The 22,313-nt window shown below is 51.9% G+C and overlaps 1 protein-coding gene across 4 annotated transcripts; it reads left to right on the plus strand.

Annotated features, from left to right (window-relative positions):
- The first annotated feature begins 2,264 nt into the window (after positions 1–2,264).
- On the plus strand, positions 2,265–21,472 carry LOC120905622 (adenylate cyclase type 9). Of its 4 annotated transcripts, none has more exons than XM_040316587.1 (6): positions 2,265–3,762; positions 6,410–6,750; positions 12,833–13,113; positions 13,198–14,475; positions 16,027–16,127; positions 16,215–21,472. In XM_040316587.1, the coding sequence occupies exons 2-6, from the start codon at positions 6,742–6,744 to the stop codon at positions 19,583–19,585; spliced, it is 5,040 nt and encodes a 1,679-aa protein (XP_040172521.1). In that variant the 5' UTR covers positions 2,265–3,762; positions 6,410–6,741; the 3' UTR covers positions 19,586–21,472. The 4 variants fall into 4 exon arrangements, with proteins under 4 accessions (XP_040172521.1, XP_040172522.1, XP_040172524.1 ...); XM_040316588.1 differs by having other exon boundaries at positions 2,265–2,564; XM_040316590.1 differs by lacking the exons at positions 2,265–3,762; positions 6,410–6,750 and adding an exon at positions 10,155–10,302.
- The last annotated feature ends 841 nt before the right edge of the window (positions 21,473–22,313 follow it).

A 22,313-nucleotide genomic window follows, 5' to 3' on the forward strand; every position in this document is an offset into this window, starting at 1 on the left:
TTTTCTTTAGCGGTGAGCCGCGCTGGTTCTTTGCTGCAATTTCGGGTAGATTTTACGCGATGTCTTACCGTGTGTGTACTGGGGGAGGGAGTACCAGAAAAAAAACGCCACAAAAACAACAACACAATCCGGCCAAACAATCACCAACCACAAGATAGCAATGGAAAGAAAACCGCGCGCACACACACCACACTCTTTCGCACACGATTGCAGACAGATTTTCCCTCAGCGCCAACTGTTTGCCAACTGTTCACGCACGCACGGGTCCGGCACGCACCCACAAGCAGGAGAACGGTTTTTTCACTGTTTACGCCTGCCGAGTTTTCCTGCCTCCCGAACGCGCGTGTCCGAACGAACCCGAAATGCTGGCTCGCCTGCAGTGCCCTACCGACCTAGCGCGAAACTGTAGTCATCGCGGACCGGTGACAGTTGTTTGGCGGTGCGCTTTTGGGTTCGTTTTCGGGGCGTGTACGGAACCGGAGATCAACTGCCTAGGTCCAGAAAAAGGTTAGAGTGGGAATTCAATAACAAAACGCAATAAGAAGTTAATAAACTTTAGCTAATTAAAAAAAAAATCCATTCGATGAGTGACGAGAGAAATACATCGCTCAGCTTGGAACAACATCAGTAGGTAAGCATTAACTGTGTATCTATACTATCCAATCGAAATTCATGAAATCAAAATTGTATAGAGTATAGTGTTCGATGAGTTTGATGGATCAGTTTTTCAACACTTGATTAAATGGGGTTTGAAAGTTCAAAAATATGTAAGCTAATGTAGGTACAAGGTTGTACCATTTACCGTAATGAAACGATAACATGAATAACAAATATCATCTATAAATATCAACGAGACACCTTGGGGGTCTATTTGATACTACGAAGAAGACTACTACGATTCATGACAGGTTTAAGTTTGTTTAACAGTATTTTAAGCTTCCTCGCAATCAAAACCTAACATAAATTATTGCGGTTTTTCATTTTGAATCTTAGTCATACATTATAGGGAAAATATTCTATTTGACGAACAAAAAACCAGCTAGAAAGAAAACCGAAACTTGCTAATTGGATTCTGATTGTCAGAACGATGTTCTTCAATAAGCAGTTGTAGTTTTCGATCGTTCAACTGAATCGTCCCCCTCTAGCCAGGACCGACTATCCGGATGCGTGACGCTAATACATCTCAGAGGCGAAAGACGCATCAAGATGAAAATAATAGCTAAGGCGTTTCGAATGCCTAAATAGGCCAGCATGACCGCGTAAAACGTTACACCGTAAAAGATGAGTAAGAACGAGCAGAAAATGGCCAGATATGCAATATATTTGAGAAAAGTGAATATTTTCACAAAAAAATCGCAGGAGTAACTTGTTGACTGTTGCTAAAGAATGTCGTTTATATTCATACCCTCGACGGGGGTCCCGTGGTACAGTCGTTAACTCGAAAGACTCAATAACATGCCCGTCATGGGTTAAAGCCTAGAATGGACCGTCTCCGTGTAGCAAGGATTTTTGGAGTCTCGAAACCATGTATAGGCCGCGCGGTATGTCCGCGTAGGACGTTTCGCCAAATAGAATAGAAGAAGAAGAAAACCCTCAAAAAACACTTGCGTTTCCAACCATAATGTGGTTCATACTGGCAGTTTTCAGAAGAAAAAAAAACATATAAAAAGAAAATTTGTAAACATGTTACGATTGCGGCGCAAAAGATTATTAACGCTCCCTCATGAAGCCTCCTCTACACAAGGCAAAACATCACGATGACACTATTGACAGCTGCCGAAACGCTTAACAAAAACGCTTGCCGCAACGCTTCACGGTCAGAATATTCTTCGTATGAAGAAATTGTTTAAAAAAAAAGTAAAAACTACAAATGATGATTTGGTGAACAAGCTCAGGTATAAAATGAGTGAAATAAATAATGTTCTTGTGCTAAAGAAACTGTTTGTATAACAAAAACAAAAACATATTTCAAAAACTATTTGAAATTATCGTTTTCCATCGATATTCCTACCCCTCAGAAGCCAAAAACAGCTGATCGGAATGACTGTTTTTATTTGCTTCACGGCTAAACACGAATACTTCATGTCACGGCTTGTTTTAATTAACATCACCGCTTAAAGTTGATGAGTAATATAATAAATTAAGCTGATTTCATGCATCGCCATCCTCCATCCCGCAAAACGTTCCTGCAACGAACGAAACGCGTACCGCGCACCCGTCGAGCAGCGAACCATGCCGCCTAAACGCGTCCACGCAGAGAGGGTTTGTTTTGCTTGCCAGGCCTGTGCCGCCAGGCCTTTGCCTTCACCTGAATTTGCACCAGATCCTTCACTCAACCATTCCGTGGGCAGTGTAAATCAGTGTTTGCCGTGCTCAATCTACAATCAAACAAGGTGTTGGGCCGTTGTTTGCCGAAAAGAAAGAAGGAACGACAAAAAAAAACGGGAACACAGGCGAGCAAACCCTCACAAGCCTCCAAATCTCGGCCCGATGGCTGTCAGTGCCGCTGTCACTGCTGGTGTCGCCAGCGCTGGGGCGTTGGGTGTTTTTTGAAAAGCGAAACGGTAGGTGCTGGCGGTGGACGAAGGTCTCCACGGCCACCGACTCTCGCGGGCCCCCATACGAAACAGAAGCTGAAGGGCTACAGGTAGTGAGTGCACTGTTTGCCGTGCGCATTCTCCCCTACACCCGTGTTTGTGTGTGTGTGTGTGTGTTTGTGTGCCGTGTGTGGTCGCTCCCCCCCATACCGTGTGTGTGTGTGTGTGCACGCGCGGAATAGTTGACCGTTTTCGCTCGTTTGGTCTCGTTAAGGGCGGCTCTGTTGTGTGTTGGTGGCCTCCCGCTTTGTGGCGCGTTGTCTGTTGTTCTCGGGCCAAGAGCGAAAGTTGCAGCGCCCCAAGCGTCTCCGGAGCGATTCGTGAAGACACCTCCCCTCCCTCTCCCCTACCCCCTCTCCCAGTGTGCGTGTGTGGCCAGGTTTGGCTTTTCTTAACCCGCTCCCCCCATCCCCCGATTCGGAATTGTTATCTCTAATTCCGCAACGAAAAACCCCACCCCAGCGCCCCGGGAACATGTGTGTTTTGTGTTTGGTGGTTCGGTAGAGTGCGCGCGTGTGTGTGTGTGTGTACGCTTCCACTTTCTTCCTCTCAACCTGTTCAATCGCATCCCGCCCGTTTGTGGGGCTTTCCGCCCATAATTGAAACCAACCATCACCCCGTGACAAAGGGTGTGCGGGGGGGTGGTCGGAACGGATCACAAGTGACCGCGGGCGCCCGCACGCGCGCCAGCGTGTGTGTGTGTGTGTGTGTGTGAGTGTGGAGGGAAGAAACAGAGAAGGCAGGCAGGGAGAGGCAAAGCGAGCGGTAATCATTTGTTGCTTCAACACTACAATCAACCACCTCCCCCGTGTGGCACCGCAACGCAAAACGACAAGGTCTCCGTCGCTCGCTCGCTCTCGCTCTCGCTCTCTCCTCTGTCTCTCGCACTGCATTACCGCCGAGGACTTGTCTTGTCCCCTCCTTGCCGAGGAAGGTGTTTCGATGAAGAGCAAAACATTAGCGCCACACAAACGTCCCGCCGCCATCGACCAACCCAATCAGCCGACGGTTCAAGCAGCCGCAGCAGCTGCTGTAGCAGGAGGACGAGGAGGAGCAGGAGTAGGAGCGGCAACCCGGTGCGACCGCACGCAGCCGTGGCCACTGGTTGGTGTGGCGCCGCACGGGAGCCACAAGACGATTTTTTGAGCGTATTATCGATTAAAAGGTAATGATAGCAAAAGCACTAACAACACACACACACACACACACACACACACACACACACACACACACACACACACACACACACACACACACACACACATACACACACACACACATACACCCGAACCTCCTCACTCCCTTTTCGCAGCTTCCCGCCGAACTTGGTCGTGTGTGAGGAAGGGAGGAGAAGGAGTGAGAAGCGGAAGTGATACTAATAACGAGGAAGGTCGGAAGACGCAATGGCATGCGCGCCTGCCACACACACACACACACACACACACACACACACACACACACACACACACACACACACACACACACACACACACACACACACACACACACACACACACACACACACACACACACACACACACACACACACACACACACACACACACACGCACACACACACACACACACATACACACACACACACACACACACACACCAGCACGGGAACACGATCCGTTTCGCCCTTCCATGCTCAATCAACCAGATTGTTTTTGTTGTTGTGGCGTTGTTGTGCCTCTCAATCATCCCCTGATGTGTCTGTATGTGTGTCTGTAGGGGGGGTACCATCGATCAACACAACCGCACTACAAAAAGCCAACTTCCGTCCCCATCCAACCCGTCCCCGGATGACCGGTTACACTGCAATAGCGTGACAAAACCACACAGCACACACACGCGCGCGTACTGCATTGTGTGGTTGCACAGGTGGTTGCAATTAGTATTTCTACACTACAACAAAACACACACACACACACACAGCGCCACCGATGCGGGTTGCATCACCTGCACACACTGCAGATGCACTTCCTTGTCACAGCAGGTATGTGTGTGCCTGTGTGTGTGTGTTGTAAAAAAGGAGTAAAAGCAGGACCCTACTGCGTAGTAAGGTAGGCTGGTAGGCAAAACAATGCGTGTGATGCTAACCACATGTACTCTTCCTTTCTAGCAGTGCTGAAAAATGTCATTGTCAATCTCATAAAAAAATCTGACTGAAACCAAATCCATGTCAGCGTTACGTACGCTCAATTGTGATAATCAGAGGTGATGCTCAAAACGATTGTTGTGATCAATGCATGCTTTGTGACATTTTTGCGACCAATGCTTGGTCGGTCACTATGTTATGACTTTTTTTTATACTGAGATCAGTTCTGCAAAATGTCACTGACATAGTCATGACAACTTCCGGCTGAAAAAAAAATCATGTAAGCGTCACGTGTTCTACTGTGATGATCAGAGCTGAGACTCAAACAGTTGGTGCGACCATCACACGCTTGGTGACATTTTGTGCAACCATCTTGGTCGTGACGTTTTCTGTCGGTGATCATCACGACATTCTTGGAATATACTTGGCGTGTGGTCCCAAGCGTAACCAAGTGAGTGGATGCTAAACAAATTGTCACCAAGCGTGCGATTGATCCACCATCTCTTTGAGTGTTGGTGACTGAAGCAGTGGCATTTGGCAGCATTGTTCAAAAACAGAACAGAAAAACAGAAAAAGTCATGATTATGCTTGCGACGGCATTCAGCTCAGCTTGTCAGTCAGAGTCTCGTGATCGTCTCGAGCATTTACATGTCGCGTTCGGCATCTCTTGACGCACCTTCATTGAGTATCAGCAATGAGCATCAAGCAACCACGGATATATTCATTGCTTTCGTTGGTGAACATCTCGTGATGCTCATGGTTATTTTGCAGCACTGCTTTCTAGTTGCATCGGCTGCTCTTCTTCGATCTCCGCTCGCGGACACATTGTGGAGCATCGGAGATTCGCCGGAGGAGACAAAAGTCACCCGGTTGGACATCACGGCTTCCGGCAAGCGGCTCGCAACTTTGACCTCGAATCGGCGGCCAAGCAAATGTCGGAGCGCTGTCCCACGGGGAGCTTATCTGATTCCCCCCTCCCCCCTCCGAAATCAACGGGAACCGTTGCCGTAATCGTAATACGAAGCGGGCACGGGGCAGGCACGATTACACATGCGGAAAAAACGGGAACGAAAGATACAGCACCGCGCCAAAGTAAACAGCGTTTACGCAGGGAGCGAGGGAGAGGAGGCAAGCGACGCACGGAAGCAAGCAGCAAAACATACAGTGCGCCATGTGATGTGTGGCTTGCTTTTTATTTTTGCTACTATTTCTTTAACTTTGCTTCTTGGGACCATCCAACCCGCGGGGGCTGTTGGTGTGTGTTTGTGTTGGGTGGCGCTATTGGGAAGGAAGGGGAAGTCGGGGGGGGGGAGTCTCTAATTGAGTTTTCGTATCACTCGAAACCGGGAAGGCTGTGCAGATAGTGGAAGCGGACGGACGGAAAAAAGGGAGGGAAGAATTTATTTTGGAGACATTTTCCGTTCCGCCTGCCGTCGTTGTGCTGTGGCCCACTGATTTTGGGCAATTTGGTGTGTAGGTATGGTTTCCCGGGGGGAGGTTTTTTCTTCCACCCTCTAATGCAGTTAGCTGCAAGCAATCGTACATGTAAGTACATGCTTGTTCACACCCTCCACCCACTGTACTGGGTTTTACACAAAGTGCAAAATTTGATTTAAGGTACCTTTAAGCAAGAAGTCTATCAGTAGCGTACAATGATTTGTTTTAATTTTGAAATCACTAATTCCCTTTTTGTTTCGTTGCTTCTTTTCAGCTACATCCAGCACTGAACGAGTCACATTCAAACTCCCCCCCTCCCTTTGCCCTGCGCTGTTGCTTATCTGTTGCATCATGATAGCGGAATTGGGTCCGGACCAACGCGGGCGAAACACACTGCTCCAGCAGCGACACCAGCAGCGACCAACGTGGACCATATCCTGCGACCCGGTGGCACTGTAGAGGAGCCGTGCCGTGTGATCCGGAGATAAAGCAGCACAAAGAACACAAAAAACGAATTCCCAACCTCGGTCGATCAGCCTTGAGCGCCGCTCCATTCAAACATTTACCAACAAGGATAAAGCTTCGCCGCACCAACGATCAGCCATAATGTCGGATGTAAGTAAAGTACCGATCGGGTCGTACTAGATCGCTGGCCAACGAAACAGAGAAAAAGGGTAGTGCACGGGGCTTGTCTTTGTGCGTGTGTGTGTGTGTGTGTGTGTTTGTGCATGTGCGCGGGATCGTCATCCGGGGCGCCGCAACAGATATAGATCGCGGCGAGGGTTGAGTGGTTAAGAGCGTGCTAATCATATGCCAATCACCGCCACTATTACCAATCTCCCGCTGTCCTTGCACCCTTCCCCCCTCCGCCAGTACCATCCCCTGATATATTACTTCTTATATCTGGGTGTGTGCATGTGTGTGTGCGTGTTTGTGTAGAAATGGTACGGGCCCCGATCACGAAAATAGCACCTTTGGGCCTGTTGTGTTGTGTGCAGGCCGGTTGAGGAATATCATCCTGCCCGAACCCTCCCTGCAATCCCCTAGCGCTGCCCGATTGCCCGGTGCCACTTGTTGGCAGACAAACAGATCAATTTCGCTCATGTCTAATTCTCGAACCGCGTTCTGATCGGATGGCAGTGACAAAGCGGGGAGAGCAGAAGCTATGGTTGTAATGGTATTTATTTATTTCATTATTTTGCCCGTACGGTACAGGAAAATGTGTGACGTGGGATGTCGTTATGTGTCATGTATTTGAAGTCTGACACTACAACAAAAAAAAAAAAACGATTCTACAATGCGTCCAGCTTCTTTCGAGCCAATCTCAATGGGAAGAAAAAGATTTGAAAATAATAATTGTTCGGTGTATTGAAGAGCTCTGTTTAGCTGATTTTTTGGCAGCAAACAGCAACCTTGCCTTTCCCGTTCAATTTGACAGTTGCTAATCGAAGACGAAAATTGTGTTATTGAATTGGACAGAGTAGCTTACACCATCTGACGTGTGAGCAAGTGGTAGACACCGGTGTCTATTCAAAACGATTATTGTTATAAACAAGTAGACAGTTGTTTATTATGCTGGTAAACCCTGTATTTCCCCTAAGATGAAATTCTTCGTAAGCTGTCCCATGAAGCTTGGCTAGACTTCACTGAAACTTAGTGATGGGTAAAGTTGGTAAAAATACGGGGTCCACTTCGATCCGACTCCGATAATTTCGGAACCAACTCTGGACGGTAGGGATTATCCGGAGTCGTCCGGAGTCGTCTGGAGTCATCCGAAGTCGTCCGGAATCGATCGGAATCGTCCGAAGTCGCTCGGAGTCGTTTGGAGTCAGAGTCGTTCGGATTTGTCCGGAGTCGTTCGGAGTCATTCGGATTCGGAGTCAACCTGAGTCATCTGGAGTCGTCCGGAATCGGTTGGAGTCGTCCGGAGTCGATCGGAGTCGTTCGGAGTTGTCCAGAGTCGTTCGGAGTCAGAGTCGTTCCGAGTTAGAGTCGTCCGGAGTCGTTCGGAGTCGTTCGGAGTCGAAGTCGACCTGAGTCATCTGGAGTCATCTGGAGTCGTCCGGATTCGGTTGGAGTCGTCCGGAGTCGATTGGAGTTGTCCAGAGTCGTACCGAGTTAGAGTCGTCTGCAGTCGTTCGGAGTCATTTGGAGTCAGAGTCGTCCGGAGTCGTTCGGAGTCATTCGGAGTCACTCGAAATCGGAGTCATCCGGAGTTGGCCTTCGAATCAAAGGCCTGTGTACGCAGTGCACGCGAAAAGTGAAAGACAAAACACAACAAAATGAAATGCCTGACCACAAACACATTGCACCGGACTTCTTATCTTGACTCCGATCGACCCTGGACGACTCCAATCGACTCCGGCGAACTCCGGCAAACTCCTGCGAACTCCGGACGACTCCGAACGACTCCGGACGACTCCGACGACTCCGACGACTCCGACGACACCGGACGACTCCGGACGACTCCGAACGACTCCGGACGACTCCGACTCCGAATGACTCCGAACGACTCCGGACGACTTCGGAAGACTCCGAACGACTCCGACTCCGAATCACTCCGAATGACTCCGAACGACTCCGAACGACTCGGAACGACTCCGGACGACTCCGAACGACTCCGGAAGGCTTCGGACAACTCCGGGCGGATGTAGTGGTTCCATTTTGCCGGAGTCGGAATCGGACTAACATTAGTTGGAGTCGGTTCGGAGTCGTGGGTGCGCTCTAGAAAGCACAATGCTACTGCGGACCACTCCGACTCCGTGTAACTTCGGACAACTCCGATTCTGAACGACTCCGTGCAACACCGGACAACTCCGACTCCGAGCGGAACTAGTGGTTCGGATTTTGAGGAGTCGGAATCGGACTAACAAAAGACGAAGTCGGATCGGAGTCGTGGGTGCGCTCCAAAGCGCACATCACTACTGTAACTGTCGATGATTTGTAATGAAATATCAGCAAAGGGAAGTTATAAGATACGAACCTTCGCGTCGATTGGGCAATTTAGCGGACTCTATTTTCTACCATTTTAGGCAATTTCGTTGGACGGTGAAGCTACAATTGGGCAAGATTATAATTCATCCCGTGTCTGGATACAGGGATGCAGCGCCAAATTTGAGGGGCGACGCAAGCATTGTTCAGTATGCAAGAAGTGTGCCGGGTCCGCTACTTGTCATGCGCAATCGCTGATAATTAACTGATTGGCTTGAAATCAAACTCGCGCACACGTGCCAGGATAATGTTTGCTTCCCTCTGGGTAGTTTTTCGGCCGGGTCCTTGATGCAAGCGCGCGTAATATTGTACTAAATCTTGGCTGATGGTGCGTATTGCGCCATCGCACAATGTCTAAACATTTAAATTAAAAGCCAGCCAGAGTCACATAGCAGCCATCGCGCACAGTCTGTTGCTTGGCGGCATCAAGTGTCTCGGTGGAAGCAATGCATTATATGCACACTAGTCCAAATAAGCAACATTTGGCATTGTAACACTTCTTTTGTAGCATAAAAAAGCTCGAATCACGCGTAAGAAAAGGCACATTACAGCTTCATAATCCTAAAATCTTCCCATCTCGGGCCAAACTCGTCACTGGGACGTACGAGCGCTGCATGTGACACTGCTCGGTGCACAAAAAACGTCCTTTTTTTTTGCTCCCTCTGCGTCCGTGGTGACGTCCGCCAAGAAGCCCCTGCCTTATCGTGCCCCGTCCGTGGTGTGTACCCCTTTGGGGGCAAATAGACGGCTCACGGGCAAAGATAAAGCATTTGTGTATCTTTTAGAGTCAATTATGGTTTGCGCGTGCTTGCGGGTTTAGCAGAGCAGGCTGGTGGGTGGCTGCGGGGGGGGGGGTGCGGCGCCCCTTGTGTCCAGCTATCCGCCGCGCCACGCTCTGTGTGCGAGATAAATTACCAGCCCGGGCGGAAATTTGCACCGAAACACTAACGGACGCCGCCGCCGCGGCGCACACGCTGCAAAAATCACGGCACGGAACGTCGTTATTTGCCACGCCGCCGCCCGTTTGGTGCAGTTTTTGCGCGATGGCCCCCGGGTGCGCACCGGTGCTTGGCAGCAGTCGTTCCGCGCGTCGTTCAGTCGCGGGGTGCATCCAGTGACCGGCGGCCGGCCCTGGTGCTCTCTCTCTCTCCCCCTCTCTCTGTCTCTCTCTTTCGCGTGAGTGTGTGTGTGTTTTGGAGCTGACGAAGGAAGTTACAATTATTATATGTTGTGTACGAGACAAAGAAAACCCCCACGGGTGCAAGAGAAAACTAGCCCAATGGGTGGGGGAGGGAAGAGAAGGGTGCAGGAGGGTGGCACAGGATGTGTTATATCGAAAAGCATGATACACGAGGGTGATAGAGCGAAATATAGACCAAACCATCCTCCATTTTCTCACCCTACCAACCAACCCCCCTCCTCCCTTTACCCCGTTATCTCGATGGGGCGGAGGTGCGTGGTGTGTGTGACCGGATGGCTCTTACCGGGTGGGGGTGGTAGATCCAATGTGGAGTGTGGCGGTGGTGTGCAGGTGGCAGGTGGACGTGCGCGGAGGCGCGAAGGGCGATAAAATTAAAACAAACCCACGATATCGTTTCTCGCGCCATCGTCCTCCAGGGAGTCTCCAGGGCGGACGGAGGGGCGACTGTGTGTATTATCGCAAACCAGCCACCAGCCCTGCCTTACACCACCACCCCCCCCCCCCCCCACCAAAAGCGGGTGAGAAAGATGCGCCATCTTCGGTGTCTTCAGTGTCACCCCGCCGAGGATGGCGGGGTTGGAATTTTCTCATTGCCGATGGTGATAAGCAAACATTTGATCTGCTGCTCGTCTCCTGCCCGTCCCGTTCCGACCCCCCGGGGACGGTTTCTGGTCGCTGCGGCGAGTTTGCTGCGAGCGTTATATTCTTTTGCACGTCACCGTGGTGGTGGTGGTGGCTGCTTGTGGGTCATGTGAATATGTTGCACGTAAATAGGCACGCCAGAGCAGACAGGCGCAAGGCGACGAAAAACGGGTTGCATTTCGCACCGCCGAACCGCCGAGTAATTCTGAGTTTGTGTCCATGTGTGTGTGTGTGTGTCTGTTTGGTTCAGGGCAAGCCAGTCGTGATCAGACCGACTGCGCCAAGGGCGTCAGACAGATTAGATGGCACGAGGAGGAACCAGACCGACGTCGACGATTAGGTCCGGGGCTGTAAGCGAGGAAACCTCGTTCCAAAAAGGGGCAACTCCAAACTAGTGATGGGAAACATTAAGTTTTCCTCGGAATCGATTTCGGCTAGTTCCGAAGTTTTCTGGAATCAATTCCGGCTAGCTCCGAAGTTTTCTGGAATCGATTCCGGTTAGTAGGTCTGAAAACAGTTCTGGAATCGGCTCCAAAATCGGAATCGGCACCAGAATCGGAATCGGCTCCAGAATCGGAATCGGCTCTGCAATCGGAATTGGTTCTGCAATCGGAGTCAGTTTCGGCACCTCCATAAGAAGAAAGCAGGCTACGTATTGATAGCCACAAATAATCAAAATTGATTTGTAAACTAGTGTTGGATAATCTGATTCAGATTCATGAATCTGAATGAATCTATGAAATTATTCAATGAATCTAAATATCGGTTGGAAAGATTCATGATTCTCGAAAGATTCATGAATCTCAAAAGATTCTTACATCTCGAATGATCTACGAATCTCTAGGGATTCATAAATCTCCAAAGATTCATAGAGCATGAGCCTCTTGTTATTCTTCTTCTGTGGTCATGCCAGCCTAGATAGGCTATTGAGACTTCTTGGCAAGTATAAATCACCCGGATAGTTTGCTTTGCTACGGGGAGTCATACATACATCTCTAAAGATTTATGGATCCCTGGAGATGCATGAATCCTAATGGATACATGCATCCTGGAAGATTCACGAGACTAGAATAATGAATCCTTGGAGATTCAAGAATCTTCAGTGATTCATGAATATATAGAGAATCATGAATGTTTAAAGATTCATGAGTTTTTAGAGATTCGTGGATCTTTGGATATTCGATTTGAGATTCGAATCACTCATCCCTGAAGATTCATATTAATGAATCTCAACGAATGATTAAAAAAACCCAACACTATTGTAAACGATCCATTCTCGGACTGATTACGCTACTAAAACTTCTTGTCTCAATTCAAGAACTGATTCTTAGTCTGGGACTAATTCCAATTCTTGAGTCGATTATGCTACTGCTATCGAAACAAATTGCGATTCCCAGGTCGATTCCAATTCCGGAGCCGATTCTGATTCCGGAACCTATTCTGATTCCGGATTCAACTCCAGAATCGCCTCCAGAATCGGCTCCGGAATCAGTAATCGCATTCCAATTCCAGCATCGAAATCGGCTCCGGAGTCAACTTCGGAATCGGATCCGGAGTCAACTTCGGAATCAGATCGGGAGTCAACTCCAAAATCGGAATCGATCCCAGCAACGAAATCGGCTCCAAAATTGATTCCGAACACGGAATCGGAATCGAGTAGGTCAGATTTCGAGCTCCCACCACTACTCCAATCTAATTGCGGTTCCAAGCGAAGGGAATGTATACTCAGCCCTGCAGACACCTCCACCATCCTGCGCCTCCACAATGACGTAGCACAAAAAACCTCTCTAATCTATTTTTGGGACCTTTTGTTTCTTTCTTTCCTTTTCCATGCTCACGACATGGTTGCGTTATCTGCACCAGACGGCCTCCAACTATCGTACGTCGACCTCGTTCACGACCATGCCACCGGTGCTGACGGAAAGCCAGAAGGGCTCGGTGGAGGACATCCAGATCTCGCTCGCACCGTACATCCAGTCCTATCTGAGCCAAACCGGGCGACGCCACTCGTGCTGCAGCGTGATGCTGCCGGTCGCGTTCGAGCGGGCCGCCCCCCGGTCCTGGTGCGATCCGCGCTTCGACTCGCCGGTGCTCGAGGGCCAGTACCAGGCGAGCGTGTTTCCCCAGCTGCGCCTCAAGTTTCGGTAAGCTCGCGCCCCAGCATCCACCCCACGCATCGCCACTCTGCATGGCCTCCCTTCCTCTCTCTCTCTCTCTCTTGCTTCCAGCTTCGCGCTCTTCTACATCCTGCTCTGCTCGCTCGTGTGGCTGCTCTACTTCTTGTTCGACGGGGGCCCGACCAGCTTCACCCTGCTGACCGTGTCGATCGGGCTGATCTTTCTGTTCGCGCTCGCCGGCCTGTGGGTGACGCGCACCGACCTGTACCGGGCCCACACGCACCTGCTCTCCTCCTGCTGCGCCGTGCTGCTCTGCCTGTTTTCCCTCTGCCTGCTGCTGCTGACGCGCGAAGCGCTCAGCCCGCTCGGCCACTTTTCCATCTGCATCGAGATCGTGATGCTGATCTACACCATCATCCCGCTGCCGCTGTGGCTCTGCTGCACCATCACCATGGCGTACTCGGTCTGCTTCGAGGTGCTCTCGTTTCTGCACCAGACGCACTACGACTACAACTCGCGGCCGGGCGACCATCCGACCGTGTCGCCGCTCGCCGCCGGCATCACCACCGCCGCCCGGCTGCTCGCCGAGGAGGTGGCGGTCGCCGGGTCCGACCAGCGGCAGCAGCAGCACCACCAGCACCACCACCACCACCAGACGGGCGACTCGTTCGTGTACAAGATCGTGCTGATCCGGGTGCTGATCCAGCTGTGCGTGCACCTGATCGGCATCCAGATACTGATCATGACGGTGGTGCGGATGCGCGGCACGTTCATGAAGGTCGGCCAGAACCTGCTCGTCCGCCGGCAGCTCGAGATGGAGAAGCAGCTGAAGGAGAAGATGATCCACTCGATGATGCCGCCGAAGGTGGCCGATCTGCTGCTGAAGGAGAGCGGCAGCGTGCCGAAGGGCACGAGCTTCGACCAGTATCCGGCGCCGGGCGGGCGCCGCACGACCCCGTCCGACCTCAAGTCGCTGTTCCGCCCGTTCCACATGAACCGGATGGAGAACGTGAGCATACTGTTCGCGGACATTGTCGGCTTTACGCGCATGTCGTCGACCAAGACGGCCGAGCAGCTGGTCGAGATACTGAACGATCTGTTCGAGCGGTTCGACGACCTGTGCCTGGTGAACGGGTGCGAGAAGATATCGACGCTCGGCGACTGCTACTACTGCGTGTCGGGGTGCCCCGAGCCCCGCCCGGACCATGCGATCTGCTGCGTCGAGATGGGGCTCGGCATGATCGAGTCGATACGGGTGTTCGATGCGCAGCGAAACGAGGGCATCAAGATGCGGGTCGGTGTGCATACGGGCACGGTACTGTGCGGGATCGTCGGCACCAAGCGGGTCAAGTTCGACGTGTGGAGCAACGACGTCACGCTTGCTAACCGGTAAGTGGGGGAATTGTTTGTTTTTTTTTAGCCTTTTTTGGGACATTCTGAATTTTCTTGTTAGTGATGAGAAAAATGAAGTTTTCGTCGGAAGCAAAGTCTTCTGGAATCGATCCCGAATTGCAGGTCCGGAATCAGTTTCCGGAATCGATCCCGAATAGCAGGTCCGGAAACAGTTTCCGGAATCGATACCGAATAGCAGGTCCGGAATCAGTTTCCGGAATCGATTCCGAATAGCAGATTCGGAATAAGTTTCTGGAATTGATTCCGGAATCGGCTATGGTTCCGGAATTGGTTCCGGAATCGGCAGGTTCGGTACAAGTTTCCGGAATCGATTCCGGAATCGATTCCGGAAACGGATATAGTTCCGGAATTGGTTCCGGAATCGGCAGGTTCGGAATAAGTTTCCGGAATCGATTCCGGAACCGGATATGGTTCTAGAATTGGTTCCGGAATCGGTACCGGAATTGGCTCTGGAATCGGCTCCGATATCGGCTCCGAAATCGGCTCCGGAATCGACTCCAGAATCAGAATTGGTTTCGGAATCGGAATCTTGTCCGGAATTGAAAACAGCTTCGTAATCGGAACTGGCTCCAGAATCGGTTTTGAGACGGATTCGGCTCCGAAATTAGCTCTTGAATCAGAATGGGCTCCGAGACGGAATCGGCTCCGAAATCGGCTTCGGAATCAGCTCTGGAATTTGTTCCAAAATCGACTCCGGAATCAGAAACGATTCCGAAACGCAATCGGCTCCGAAATCGGCTCGGAATTGGAATCAGAATCGGTTCTGGGATCGCAATCTCGTCCGGAACTGAAATCGGTTCCGGAATCAGAATTGGATCCGACATCAGAAACGGCTTTGAAATCAGAGTCGGTTTCGGCATATCCATAAGAATGGGGGGTCCATTTGGGTCCAATGATGCTACATATGGATAGCTTCAAGGAATCCAAATTCACTTGTAAACGATCCATTCTCATGGAGATTTCTAGATTGAATTCGCTTCTGAAATTTCTTATTTCTATCTAAGAACTGATTCTTCCGGAGTCAATTTCGATTCCGTTTCCGGAGCGCTTCCCAGGTCGATTCCGATTCCGAGGCCGATTTTGATTCTCGAGCCGATTCCAATTCTGGAATCGAATCCGGATTCGGTTATGGATTCCGAACTCAGAATTGGAATCGGGTAGTTCCGATTCCGAGCTTCTACCACTAATTATTTTGCCATATAGTTTGTATGAAGGATCAGGCTCGAACAAAGTGAACAGATTCTATCGCATCGGCTTTTAATGTAATTCTAGATGAAAATATCATCTCGTTAGCGAGCAGAATTAATGCCAATGGAAATAAATTTACTCTTTTTCTTTTCTTCTTTTCGTTCTCTCGAAGAACTCAACTCTCAATAAAAAAAATTATCAAAGATAACCTTTTTGATGCATCACTGCCTTGCATAGTGGCTTAAACGATTTCATAAAGTGCCCAAAAAACTCTCGCTTAAACCCTTAAAAGGACTGGAAACTAATTTTCATCTTTATTTGTTCCCCAATCACGCACAGCATGGAGTCGAGCGGGAAACCGGACCAGGTGCACGTGTCGGAGGAAACTTGCGGCTTCCTGGGCGATTCCTACATCATCGAAGAGGGCGAGGAGGTGGACGGTAAGATAGCTGACATTGGCGTCATCATTTCCCATTGCAAAAATCGCTGATGCCGTTCCTTTCGTTTCACAAAACTGCCGTCCGCAGGCCACCGGACGTACTTCGTGCTCGGCAAACGGCTGGACCTGGTCGGCTCGATCACCGAGGGGCTGTCCAGCATCGGGCTGCCGGTCGACCTGAACCTGCTCGGCGCGTCGTCCCCGTCGCCGCTGGACGAGCTGCGCGACTACGCGACCAGCGAGGAGCACCCGGAAAGCTCGTGCCTGTCGCGCAGCGCCACCAACCTGTCCAGCATCCAGCCGGCCGTCCCGCCCGCCTCCCCGGCCGGGCCCGTCTTTTTCTCCTCGCTGCACGCGTCCCCCGTCTCGACGCCGCGGCCCCGCATCGCGTCCCTCACCAAGATGACCAAGTTCCTGCGGTCGGCCGTCAGCAAGGGGGACGGCGGCGGGCGGCTGCTGAACGCGGGGCGCACCCCGCCCGCCCCGCCGCCGGTGGTCGAGAAGCCGAAAATCATCATCAGCACCAAATCGATCTCAAACGGTTTCGATTCCGACGACGACGATGACGACGGTGGCGATGGCGGTGGCTGCAACGAGGATGACGAGCTGGTGCGAATGGGTGGTGGGGCGGGTCGTGGCAGGGCGCGATCACCGGCCAGCCCGCGCCAATCGATGACGCAGGAGGCGCCACCGCCCACGACGCTGGCGATGCTCAACGAGCGAAGAAAGCAGGAGGGAGGTGGTGAGGCGGGCGCGGCGCAGCGCAAGCCACCGGGCAGGGTGCTGAAGGTGGGCGCGCCCGAACCGGACTGCGGCAGAATCTGTGATAGTAGCAAGAGCTGTGACGACGATGTGCCATGTATAGAGCGGATGGGCAGCAGCAGCAGCAATAGCGCCAGCAATAACCAGAACATCACCAACGGGTGCTACCAGCACGTGCCGATCGTGATCGTGACGCCGCGCCCGAGCTGCCACACGCTCGACGTCGCCAACGGCGGTACCGCCCCGCCCGCATCCAGCGCACCGACCGCGAGCAGCAGCTGCAGCGCGGGGCGGTCCCGTGACTGTGGCAAGGGACCAACGGTGGGGGAGAATCCGCACGCCAGCCAAGGCTCCGTGTTTGACGAGATCATCGACGTGCGGTCGTACATTTCGCAGTCGCGCAGCGACATTTCGCCGTTCGCCCGCACCGGCAGCTACCGCTCCCAGGCGGACCGTTCGTCCATCATCCACGAGATCGCGCTGTCGGCGGGTGCGCCCGGGGGCAGCAACAGTGGCACGTTCGGGCGACCCCGCAGCTCCACCATCACCACCACGCACCATCATACGTGCAGCGAGGCGCACCAGCACGTCCGGCACGGTTCGGTCGTGGTGTGCCCGAGCTCCTCGCGGCTCCTCGGGGCGGACGGCGCGAGCCTCTCCCCATCGGCGACGTCCCGCAAGGACTCGGGCATCCGGTCGAACAGCCGGCGGTCCAGCATCCAGCACCAGCTCATGCTCATGAGCCAAACGGTGGCGCTGTCGGTGCATCGCGTCTCCGGCTACTTCACCAGCTCCCAGTCCAGCCTGTCCGGTGCGATCGTGACGTCGGCGGCGGGTGTTCCGCCCGCCCACAAACCGAACGGCAGTATGCGCCCCGGAGCTATCGGCACTGCTGCCAACAGCGGCGGCGCCGCAGCCGCCGCTCCCGGCTCTCGGTGTTGCATGGGGTTGAAAGAGCCCCATCCGGACCCGCTGGCCGCCTGCCTCCAGCAGCTGCGCAAGCAGTCCGACCTGCAGCTGATCCGCTGCGTGCGCGACAATGCCCGCTCCCAGCGCAGCTACCTGGTGAAGCCGCCGCTTCTGCCCATCTCGCTGCGCTTCAAATCGCGCCCGATGGAGCAGGAGTTCCGGTCGAAGGCGCACCGGTTCGGCAGCGAGGGCGGCGACCTGCTCGAGGGCGGCAGCCCGCCCACGCTCGCCACCCCGAAGTACAACACCTACATCGACATGCTCGTGTCGTTCGTCGTCTACCTGGCGACCTCGACCTCGCTCTTTCTGCTCTCGCCCTCGGTCTATCTCGAGTCGTACAAGGTGTGGGTGTGCATCTTCGTCTTCTTCAGCACGGTGCAGCTGTTCGCGCTGTTCATCTGCACCAAGCAGGTGTGCCGGCGGACGCGCAAACCGACGGTGCGGCGGTCGCGCCCGGTCGCCACCCGCAGCTGCTACGACTGCCTGCTGCAGCTCGCCTCCGCCTGGTACCCGTGGCACATCTGCGGCGGCATCCTGATGTCCCTGCCGGTCATCTCGATCCTGTCCAACTTTGCGATGATGGACGTGACCAAGTTCCGGGTGTTTGAGTTCCACTACGGCTTCCTGATGTACATCTGCATCGTGCACTTCTGCAACTTTACGCAGCTGAACTGGTGGATGCGCAACGCGATGGCGTGCATCACGTCCGCCGCCTTTGTCGGCATTGCCGTCGGCCATATGGTGGAGCTGCAGGCACTGGAGGTGGCCACGGCGGCGGCGGCCGCGGCGGCGACACTCGGTGCGAACGGGACGGCACTGCTCGCTGCGGGCGGCGGCGACGGCGGCAATGAAATGCTCCATCGCGCACAGTTCGATTGGTTCAACAACTACCGGGTGGAGATTTACGTCGATCTGCTGCTGCTGCTCGTGCTCGTCTGGTTCCTCAACCGGGAGTTCGAGATCGGCTACCGGCTCAGCTTTCACGGCAGCGCGGTGGCCAACCAGGACAAGATCCGGGTGCAGAACATGAAGAACCAGGCGGACATGCTGCTGCACAACATCATCCCGAAGCACGTGGCGGAGCAGCTGAAGAACACGGCCAAGTACTCGGAGAACCACCACAACATCGGCATCATCTTCGCGAGCATCGTCAACTTCAACGAGATGTACGACGAATCGTACCTCGGCGGCAAGGAGTATCTGCGCGTGCTGAACGAGCTGATCGGCGACTTCGACGAGCTGCTGGCCCGGCCCGAGTTCCGCTGCGTGGAGAAGATCAAAACGATCGGCAGCACGTTCATGGCGGCGTCCGGGCTCGATCCGAGCAGCCGCGGGGAAACGTACGAGCATCTGTACACGCTGCTCGACTTTGCACTGGCCATGCAGCAGGTGGTGGAGTCGTTCAACCGCGACCTGCTCGAGTTTAACCTGATCATGCGCGTCGGCTACAACTTTGGCGACGTGACGGCGGGCGTGATCGGCACGAGCAAGCTGTACTACGACATCTGGGGCGACGCGGTGAACGTGGCGAGCCGGATGGACTCGACCGGCGTGGCGGGCCGGGTGCAGGTCGGTGCCGACTGCATACCGGTGCTCGGCGAGCGGTACGACTTCGAGCCGCGGGGGAAGGTGTACGTGAAGGGCAAGGACCATATGGAAGTGTACCTGCTGGTTGGCAAGAAACCGGACCTACTGGGACCACCAGAACTAGATATAGATCCCGTCTGAGCACAATGGCGCCATCGCTTTTTTATTAGTCATTTACATACCATTCGCGCGGGGAGAGTGCTGGCGAATGGCAAGGGGACGCGATGTGTCTGGTACATCGAAACGATATTGTTTTGTTTTTAATTGCGCGAGCGCAAACAGCCGCGGAAAGCAACCGAAATAGCTAAGTAGGCAAAGGATAATAGCTAAAACGAAATTGAAGGTACAACCGCATCAACGCAAACGGGTGCGCAAAAGCAAACTCCTCTAGGCTAGGTCGAGTAAGCGATGTCCAGTGTAGGGCGAACGGTGTAGGTAAGAAACCGCTGATCATTAATCTCTACGGTCTCGAAAGGACAGTGGCGAAACGAAGTACGGACAACGGTGGGACGAGTACTGCACTGCACTAATGTAAACGGATGCACAAGCTACAAGCACGAAGGGTGTACACGCGCGCGATTACGATGACGCGACGAGTTTGACAAGAACTTTACGAGTTCGCTACAACGTATAGGACGAGCCGCACGGCAATATAAGAGAGGCGGTGGCGTAGACATTTTGTCCATAACAATGGCTCCTCGTCCATTGAAGACTCAAGAGGAAGCTCTACGAAATGGTTTCTCAATGCAGCTGACCAATCATCTACGCCGACTATCCTCCATCCTTTATAAAAAGTACACAGTGGTACGTCACGAGGACATTGCGTTTAACCCTGCCTACAACCACACCTGCATTCCTTCTTGTTATGTGTGTGTGTGTCTGTCTGTCTGTGTCGCTTCCTGGGTGTGCCTGCAAACGAACAAAAGGAATTAGTAGTGCAGCGCTTGCATATGTTACTTGTGTCACTGTCGCGATCTTTGTCGTGCTGTCAGCTGACAGTTACACTATCTGTGTTAGTTCCACTATCTGTCACTAAAGTAGAGAAGCGCTTCGATACCACTGCGATGCAGGATGTCTGTTTTTGTTTTGTTATTTGCCACGGATTTGCTAGTAATGAAGGTAGACAGAGCGAACATCTCCTGACAGATGATAGAAGCGTCTGGGGATAGTAAACAAAACGCGCCAAGCAACAACAACAGGAAAACATAACTGGTAACACTAAAACAACAGCAACCCAAGGATACTACGTACGTGCCTTCTCTCTTTGGACTAATTATACTTTAACTTACTTCCCTGCGCTGTGTTGGGGCGGGCGTGTGTTTGCTGCGTACGCGCACGAACCCAACTTTTTCTAGTCCCTTTTGCGGAAAAAAGGGGGAAGATGATTGTGCATTAGGATGGATTTCATACGGGAAAAAGGCTCCATAGGGAGAAGAACAAATCAAAGGAAAAAAAGGAAGAAAACACAAACAAAAGTGCGAATCTTGCTCTGTAACACAGGTTAAATTTAAACGTTTTTTTTGCAATATTTAGTTTAAGAATCGATTTCTCGATATTATAGCGTCGCTGGAAGCGCGAGCGATAGGAAAAAATGAAATGGACAGGGGAGGGGGGGGAACCGGTGGCCCAAAAAGGGCAAAAGTAGAGGTCGACTCTGCGCCTTTCGCCGCCGGTCCCGGACGTGCCAACCGGTGTTGTACATAGTTTCGTTGCGTTTAATCGTTTTTGCTTAGTAATTTATGAGCTCCCCGGGCCGGGATTATTTTAAACTGGCGGGTGGCAAATGGATATTAGTCGAGTTGGACGTGTGTGTGTGCGCACCGCCACTGTTGAACCGTTTTTTACTCGTCGCCTGTAAAGATTTCAATCTATTCTATTCTTGCCAAAATGAACGATGACGGTGGTAGTAGCTGGGTAAGGCTTCGTACGTGCGTTTTTTGTTTGTGTTTTAACCATTAAATGCCATTGCTGTTACGTATATACGCTACAAACAACATAGATATACACCACACTAAACGTTTAAAAATATTTATCTACTATATTTTTTATATTTTTAAAAACAAAAAGAAAAGGACCTGTCACGACACACAAGTGGCGCTGTGATCGAGAAAGCGGTAGGGAACGAGGGAGTTTCGTTCGTTGCGTTTCTTCGTTTCTTCGTTTCGTCTCTCCTGTATTTACGCCACGCGGAACAGAAGCAAGAAAGAGAGAAAGAGAGAGAGACGATTAGAATTTACATTTGAATATAATATATATATATATATGTATACGGTTATTTATCATTCCCGTTCACGCGTTACGACCACACAAAACACATTAGCGAGGAAGCGTGCTCCTAGCACATGGCGCGACCAGGAGAGAGAATGCAGATAGAGAGAGAGAGAAAGATAAAGAAATCATTGGTGTCTAGAAGATGGAAAGGCAAAATGTAGCGTTTTATTTTGTTAAATATTAATCGAACGTTTAATAACACTAGCAAGAAGACGCTTATAGTCAGTGAAAATGTGATTGGAACTGCATTAACATCACAACCTTTATACGAACCTTGGGGAGGTAGGGGGGGGGGGCAGAGGGCGTGACAAAACAGCGCCTCAGTTGGATACTTTTTTAAGAAGTACTCTTTAGTTAGCAATGACGTTAACATCACAACTGTATTGCGTATATGTGTTTGTGTCAGTGTACGCCTAAGTGTAGTGTCGGTTGTGGCATCCAATGCCGCCATGTTGGCGCTTTACCATTGCCGAGCAGTTCAGGCGCAGGATTTTTACATCACGCAGGGGAGGGGGGGGGGGGGAGGCCTGAGGAAGAGCGTTGCCCGGGCGATTGTTTAATTGTAATAGTAGTAATTGTTGTGGCCGTAACACAATCG

Source organism: Anopheles arabiensis, chromosome X (assembly GCF_016920715.1).
Source record: "Anopheles arabiensis isolate DONGOLA chromosome X, AaraD3, whole genome shotgun sequence".
NCBI lineage: Eukaryota > Metazoa > Arthropoda > Insecta > Diptera > Culicidae > Anopheles > Anopheles arabiensis.